General features: G+C 46.9%; 1 protein-coding gene across 3 annotated transcripts in view; it reads right to left on the reverse strand.

Moving 5' to 3' along the window:
- Positions 1 to 6,360, reverse strand: part of GRAMD4 (GRAM domain containing 4) — a 130,533-nt gene extending 124,173 nt beyond the window's left edge. Inside the window, exon 1 of one of the 3 annotated variants that reach the window (XM_075015956.1) lies at positions 3,504 to 6,360. In XM_075015956.1, coding sequence (XP_074872057.1) covers positions 3,504 to 3,601 — 98 coding nt within the window. In that variant the 5' untranslated portion in view covers positions 3,602 to 6,360. Of the gene's footprint in view, positions 1 to 3,101; positions 3,286 to 3,503 lie in introns of those variants that run through there. The other 2 variants (XM_075015965.1, XM_075015974.1) reach the window with 2 other exon arrangements.
- Between the last annotated feature and the right edge of the window lie 2,049 nt (positions 6,361 to 8,409).

Consider the following 8,409-nt stretch of genomic DNA (forward strand, 5'->3'; position numbering starts at 1 on the left):
AAGACTTCCATAAAAATGCGTTTCTGGAATATACTACATTTCCACAAGGATACCATTTTTAGTACAGGCTGAACTTCATTAGTCTGGCAACATCCATAATCCAGTATGGTTTTAGTTAGCTGGATGAGCTTCTGTAATGAATGTGGTCAAGTTTCCCATAGTTCCATTACGTTTGTTTACAGTCACCAGATCTGGCTCTCAGCATCCCATGCTGTTATTTAGCTGTAATTTATCCCAAATGTCTTCTATTAGTTCAGTAAGCAGTGAAAGTATTGGTAATGCTGCAACACTGACCACCCATGGTCTGGCAATTCTCTCCTTTGGCACTCTGAAGAACTGGCTGGTGTCAGAATAGAGAGGTTAACTTGTACCTGCAGGAGGACAGGTGGAGGTGCTCAAGGGGGTCTGCTGGGCAAATCTAACATTTTAAAGACAAGAGTCAAAAAATCATCTACCATTCATAGCTAAAGGTTCTTAAGCAGACGTCTGCAGCAGCTCTCACATGTCTGATAGTCTAAACTAACTAGATTCCTTAGTTTAGTAAACATGCTCCCTCCACCAGCCATGCATGAAAGCTTGGCTCTAATGCAATCAATCTTTCCCAGCCCTCTCCCGCCACACACCCACTTCCTGCATACAAGCTTAAAAACCTAAAACTCAAACAAAAATGTATTAGTATTAAAGAGTTTACAGCTGCAGTAATTCAGTTTACTCTTTATAAGAATTTGCAATTTTTAGAGTAATAATTTACTGCTTACCTACAAATGGATTCAGTGAAGACTGCAGAGGAAAATCTACTAATATATTTATGAGCATACCCAGCAGAAGACCACTTCCTAAATAAGCTCACTGCCACACAGCTTGGTCTGTTTAACTACAGACATTTGTCTATCAGTTCAATTCAGATAAGTATCCCCTCTCCTATCTATTTCAGAGGAAAACCCTTCACACAGTCCTTTGTAGCTTTCATTCCTCCATTCTTCCTCTACTTCCTGCTCCACATTCAGTCATTTTAGATAAACCTTATTGTATTTCAGATAATACATTGTTGATATTACACGTAAGCATGCTCATTCAAACTGAAGATAGACATTCAACTTTTACATAATGAAGTAACTAGAGATTAGGAAAGAAGACAGTGCCCTGCAGTAGATCTTACTCTACAAGGTCATTATCTTTAAATGAATGTTTAGTAGGAAATGACCAGATTAGACTCTTTATTCATGACACTGGTGATATTTTTCAGGGCAGTGGCATGCAGGTCATTCCTGTCCTTTGCTTCCACTCCAGGAGAGACCCTATCAGCCAGCACAAGAAATACATTACAGAGCTAAGAACCAACTGCTACCTGCATACAAGAGCAAACTCTCAAGATCAGAAAAGGGGCAAAAAACATTTTCTCACCAACTCCTTCTTTATAAAAATGAAGGCATCCCGCAACTATGGTTGCTACTCTAAAAGTATCCCTATGGACGTGAGGATGATCTGAATCTCCCCCAGTGTCTGATCATTAGGTAGACTACTAGCATCTTTCTCAGTGTACTTCACATAGCATGATTATGTGTTTATAGCTACTGAAATATCAACAGAGAGAGATATATTCAAGAGGCTTTTCTTTTTTATAAACCCTAATTTACTGAACTCCTTGAAAGGAATCTAAAGCCAAACAAACATTCACCAACAACTGAAGGGCCCAGAATAATTTTGACAACAACTTGCCTATGGAAGAACTGGAGAGAGCACAACGAAAGCAACCAGCTGCCCAAAAAAGGAAATAGTGATTCTCTGCATTTTACACAGGGAGAAACGAGCACAGAGACCAGGCACAGGCAAGGCAAGCCTTGGGTCCCACCACTTCAGGGCCCAGCATTGCAATTGACTATAACAGGGTTTCCCAAACATTATATACCAGGGACCTGTTTTTTTTCAGTACCTCTTTTTGCAGCCCAAAAATATAAATGCATATTTAAAAAAAATGAAAAATGAATACATTTTCACTGTTTATTATTTATTCATAATAATTAATAATAATAATAATAATACATAATGACAATCTGTATATTTTCTAAGGACCCTTATTTTTTTTCAAGGACCAGTACTGGGCCACGGACCGCACATGGGGGAAACTCCGGGCTACAGCATTCACCAAGCTGGTGCTGAGTCCCGCTGTCACCATACTGCCTTGGGCCCCACCCACCAGGCCCCTCTGGGCTGGCTCTCCCCAGAGATCAGGGAGAAAGTAAGAGCAACAAACCCAAACCCCCAGGCTTCCATTTCTAACCCCCCCGCAAATAACCCGACCGGCGCCCTCTCTGCTCTCACGCGCGGAAAGCCACAGCGCCCACTTACGTAGGGCGCCTTTGCCCAGCAAAGTCACCTGCCCATCACCCCCCCACCCCCCGAGCAGGGTGCCGCTGCCTCCCGGGGAGATACTGCCCCTCCCCCGACACTCCTGACCCCGGTGTCACACCCACTAGTGCAGCACAAGCCCCAGGAGGGAATAAACGCCGCCGCCGCCGCCGCCACAGCCAGCCAGGAACGCACCCGACACACACACACACGCACAAGGCCAGAACAGCCGAAGCGCGGTGAGCAGCTCCGCCCCCGAGCCCGCTCGCACCCGGAGGACGCCACAACCCCGCACAATACACTTAACCCTTCGCGAGCGGCAAGCGCTGCAGGAACAGCACGGGCATCTGCTCGCCGGGGCCGGGCGGACGAAGGAGCCGGCCCGATCCACAAGCTCTACGCTCCCGCCCGCCAGACAAAGGGCGGCAGAGAAGCTCGGGCCCCGGGAAGGGAGAGCGCTTCCCTCCAGGGAGGAGGCGCCCGGTCCCCGCCATCCCCGCCCGGGGTGTGTACCCGGTCCCCGCCCGGGCCCGGAGGGTGGGGGGTACCCGGGGTGTGTAGCCGGTCCCCGCCCGGGGTGTGTACCCGGTCTCCGCGCGGGCCCGGAGGGGGGGATACCCGGAGTGTGTACCCGGTCCCCGCCCGGGCCCGGAGGGGGGGGGGTACCCGGGGTGTGTACCCGGTCTCCGCCCGGGCCCGGAGGGGGGGGTACCCGGTCCCCGCCCGGTGTCCCCCGATCGCGGCGGACTCACCCGGCCCGGCACTCGGCGCGCACTCTCATTCACGCGGACGGTTCGGCTCTGTCCGGCTTCCCGCCCGCCGCCAGGGGACGCCCGACGCCGAGGGACCCCGCTGCGGCTGCTGGGCCGGGCGGGCCACTCAGCCTCACACCCGCGCTCCCCGTCTGCCTCCCTCCACCGGGCCCGCGCCGCCGTCAACCCTGCCGTGCGCAGCCGCGCCCCGCCCCCTCACCCGTCAGCGCTCCCGGGCGGGGGCGGCGCGGCCCGGCCCGCCGGGAGCCCTGGCGCCTCCCCACCCCCCCGCTCCCGCGGCACGGGCAGAGACAGGTCGGGGAGCCGCCGCCGCGGAGCGGCGAGTCTGCTGAGTCCCCAAGCGACTTGTGGCGCCGTGGCGAGAACCCGCCCCCGGGGCACCTGCTGCCGCGCGGAGCCCGTGAGGGAGTCTCGCCCGGGCGGGTAGGCGGGCACCGGCTCCTCTCCGGCCGCGGCTCCGCCAGGGCAGCCCCCGCCATTGTCACGGTGGCGGCTCGAGGCCTCCAGGCAGCAGCCAACGCAGCCCGGGGCTCTCCGGTCCAGCGGCATCGGGCTCCGCTTCGAGCGGGAGTAGCTCCTTAGCTGTCAGCTGGGCTGCTCGCGCGGTGTGCCGAGCCAGGTTGGAGGGCCCAGCCCCGCAGCTAGCGCTGTCCGTGGCCCTGCAAATGGGAACAGGCCCATTGACAGCAAGGGCGCCACAACGGGCGGGGAAGTTACTCACGTGCGAAAGTGCCTGGAGGATCAGGCGCCCAGAAGACCGGGACAAATGGAGGGTGGGAGGAAAGTAATTCACATATACACATTTTATAGCTGCATTAGAGGTGTAGAGTTTCTACCATTAGTTGGTAAATATTACATACCTAATACATAATTACACATTTTAGAGCTGCATTTTTACATTACACAGGTGTATTGTAATTATTTAGTATTCAGTACATATCTTTGTTACACGTTACATATAATTATGCATTATTTGTTGTATATTAGCCATTTTAGACTCTAGAATATAGACAGTTATACTACTTAAGGCTGGATTATACTTCTGCATCAAAACCGTCTTGACTTTCTATATTCAAGGAATACATAAATGAGTACATCTACAATTTAAAGGATATGTCATACACTCTTTGTGAAGTATTGATATACCCCATTCTGTGCCTCTAGTAGGATGGAGACAGGATGTAGCTTCCTATGTATTGTATCCTACTGATTCCTGAAGGGAGTGATCTGGACTTTTATATTTTTGCAGTCAACTTTCGTGGGGTGGGAGGGGGAGTTGCTGGATGTTTTGATGTTTTTTTCTTCACTTGATGATGACTCGTTGCATGTTCCTTGTCTCCAACATTATTGTGTTTTAGATCATCTTGAGACCTTTTTGCTCACAAGAGGCTTTTGACTTTAACTTTTTATTTTTACCTGATAAAGAATTTATGAATCAAAAGATGGGGGAGTCAATCCATGCAGTGGATGAGTCAGGTAGTGGAAAATCAAACCAAGGAGGGAGTTCATGCAATTGTATATCACATTTACAAACACGGTTTCATTCATCCTCACATGCTAATCCTGTTACTACAAATAAAACTGATTTCTCAAACTGGTGCTACAATTCGCCCAGCAGAAATTGAGTTTTTCCTTATGTAAGGGTAAGTTTTTTTCTAGTTATTTAACTGTTTCTTCAAATTCCATCCCTGTTTGTCTCTTAATCATCTTCTGAACTATACTGCAAAGGTGTTGTGATAATTTTGGAAAACAGGAAATCTAAACTCATATTGAAATATTTTATTAGTGCCTGAGAACATAAGAGACATGGAGACAAAGGCTGCTTTAGCTATAATGTCATAGAGTATGTTGTTGACATGTAGGCATACCTATGTATTAGCACTGGAACTGATTTGGACTGTAAGAGGAAAAAAGGGGAGGCACCCTAAAAGCATGTTGAAGCCATTAACATAGAGACATGAATTGTTGGTGTTTTCTTTTATGTCTGATTTGAGATCTGGAAGTTGTCTCCATGTCTTTTTTAATCTCCTGTCCTTCCTGATACTGGAATCATCCCTCCTTGATGCAGCACTGCCTCCTCTCTGTGATTGTCTGTTTTCTCCACTTGATTCTCTCTTCAGTTTTCTCCACTCCTTGTCTTTCTTTTTCTTCAATCTCCTCTTTCTTGCTTCTCATCCATTGTTTCTCTCTACTTCTATCCCACTCACTTGTAGATCCATTACCTCCAACTCCCCACTTATCTCCTCTTTTTCTTTCTCCTGCCAACTCCTTCATTCTCTAGCTCCCTTACTATGTCCTCGCCTCTTCTTTTCTCCCTCTCTGTGCTTACATTCCATCATTCATCCCACTTCACATGCCATGTTTTTCCCCCTTTTTGCTCCCTAATTCTATTACACAGTTTGCTACTCTGGTCCCTTCATTCTGTTCAAGCCTTACTTTCTAGCCATTCTCCACCCCACCCCCTTTTTCCTGATTTACACACCCACATTAATACACTACAGATCTTCCACTTCCCAGCTGTTGCATGGGTGCCACTGATTCATACTGCTAGTCCAGTCCAAGGCATCGCTGGACCCATATTTTGTCGTATTTTCAAGTACTTTTTTCCCCTGCCATGTCAGAAACACATGTGAAGTATCAGGTGGAGCAGGGAATAGAGAGCACTGACTGGACTGAATGTTCTGGAGGATCGGAAAGTAGCGTGTTGACCCTTCAGCCTGGAGTTAGAGAAGCAAATGGACTATTCTGCACCCCTCCAAAGTGCCAGAGGTCTACTTGGGACCACCACATCCGTGACTACAAGCCCTGTCTCTTAACTTCTGAGTCTTCTTTGCTTCTGGTTTCTTTTGGGTTGAGTTGCTTAACCCTTTGGAGTAACAACATACTGTCATTTAAAAAAATCAAAACTTCCATCTGAACACCCTTAGCAAACTGTTGTTACAAGTAACACCTAAGAGTACTGGAATCCAAATAAGTTGAGGTGGTGGGGGCAGTAGGTTTCTCTTGCCCCCTGTCCCCAGTTTGTGTCTCTGGTATATTGGACAGCATGCTATCTATAGTCATTACTAATGTTTCCCCTCTTCAGTCTATTAGAGTCAAATCCTGTCAAGAACTGTGTGTGGTTCAAGGTCTCAGTGAAGGTAATTGCAGGTCTGGGACCTTAGCTAGTTTCCTTTGTTGCCATACAGTGGTGGGAGAAAAAAAAGTGCTTTTAGAAATGGTAAGATGCACTTGTAGAACCATATGTATCATCAGCGGTGGGAGTGGGAATACGGAGGGGCTGACAAAAGGTTACACTAGACTGTTCTTTAATTCAGCAGGCACTAATATTTCAATGTGTGCTTAAGCCAAGTGTTAGGTTTGACTCTTTAAATAAGAATCTTATTAAAATATTTGATCAACAATTTAACTGTCTTCTCATTGTAAAAAAATAAACTTCATGAGCAGTTGGCTGGTGTCAACAGTTCCATTCCCCAGTAGCCACCTCCACTTTTTAGCAACTTACCTGAGTCAGAAGGGGAGTGGGGGAATTTATATGTCTCCCACAGCAACTCAACATTTTCCTTTGTGGTAAATGTTAATCATCACCCTTATCACGTCATTTCACAGACCCCCATTAAAATATGATCCACCAGGCATGAATATTTTATCTTCCTAAATATCTCTGATACTTCAAGATAAAAAGTTTATCTAAATCTACAACAAATTTACAAGTGGTCCTTGTAATAAATACATTATGCTGCTGTTGTTTATTGAGCACTGGCAGTTTGTTTATTCTTGTGTAAATGTAAAAGACACAGTATATCATGAAGAGGTTAACACAAATGAAATATGACATTTCAGATATATTAGCTGGAAGGTTGGTGTCAAAATGATGCAGAGGATCATTACCAAAAGTCTTAGGCTGGGTCTACACGTGCCCCTTCCTTTCGAAAGGGGCATGTTAATGAGCAGGTTTGAAAGATGCTAATGAGGCACTGCAATGAATATGCAGCACCTCATTAGCATAATGGTGGCCACGGCGATTTGAAAGTGCAGCTTTTTGAATTGCACGCCGCCTGTGGAGACGAGACCTTCCGAAAGGACCCCCCACAGTTTTCGAAAGCCCTTCTTCCTATCTGGTGATCAGAAGAAGGGCTTTCGAAAACCAGTGGGGGGGTCCTTTCGGAAGGTCCCATCTCCACGGGCAGCACACAATTCAAAAAGCCACACTTTTGAATTGCCGTGGCCACCATTATGCTAATGAGGAGCTGCATATTCATTGCAGTGCCCCATTAGCATCTTTCGAACCTGCTCATTAACATGCCCCTTTCGAAAGGAAGGGGCACGTGTAGACCCAGCCTTAGTGAAAGGAATGTGTGTTGAGGAAGGAAGTCATTTAGAGTTAGCAGAGATTAGCTCAAGCACAAGGGGTTACTGAGAAGAAGCTATAAAGATCAGAGTGAAATAAAGATGTGAAGGTGTCAGTAGGATGGAGGCTTAAGAGTAAAGTATTGAAAGGGAGATTAAGATGAACCAAACATAGACATGTAGAGAGTTATGTAGAGTCTCAAAATTAGAGCAAGAATATTGAATTGGGAGATATCTTGTTAAACTGGAAGGAACCTTCTGAATTTATCAGGTGCAGTCCCCTACACTCCCAGTAGAGCCTAGTCACTATCTGTGGCAATTTTTTTTAATCTGTTTCTGCCGGATCCCTAAATGGCCCCTCAAGGATAGAGCTCATCACACTATGTTTAGCAAGCTATCCCTTCCTCCTGAAGATAGGGAAGGTGAGAAGAAGCCAGAAAGTGGGAGAGGAAGCTATTTGAGCAGCATTTGTCAATGGAGGGGGATGAAATGAGATGCAGGGACTAGGTCTTAGAGGAAGATGTTGCAGCAGTTCAAACTATTTTGAAGTTGACACACAAGTCTTAGCAGTAGGGATGAAGTTGGTTTGGGGGAATTCATAGCAACACAACGTTACAAGTTTGATGGAAGGGAATGGAGAATTGCCTACAAAAACAGAAGTGACAGCAAGACAAGATTAGTTCCCAGTTTGTTGAGTTTGAGAGGTGATAGGACACCCAAGTGGAGATGCTGGAGAAAGATCAGAAGATCTGAGATAGTAAACTCTGTGCAGTAGGGGCCATGTCTTCCTATGTGTCTTCCATGCAGCACCTAGCATAAGAGTGCTGTTTTGTTGATTTAGATGTCTTTACCATATATTAAAGATAGAGAAAGAAATGCAGCAGCCACCAAATCGCCCCCGGCTCCTCAAAAAAAATTGTGCATATTTCAACCCACA

Source organism: Carettochelys insculpta, chromosome 1 (assembly GCF_033958435.1).
Source record: "Carettochelys insculpta isolate YL-2023 chromosome 1, ASM3395843v1, whole genome shotgun sequence".
Lineage (NCBI taxonomy): Eukaryota > Metazoa > Chordata > Testudines > Carettochelyidae > Carettochelys > Carettochelys insculpta.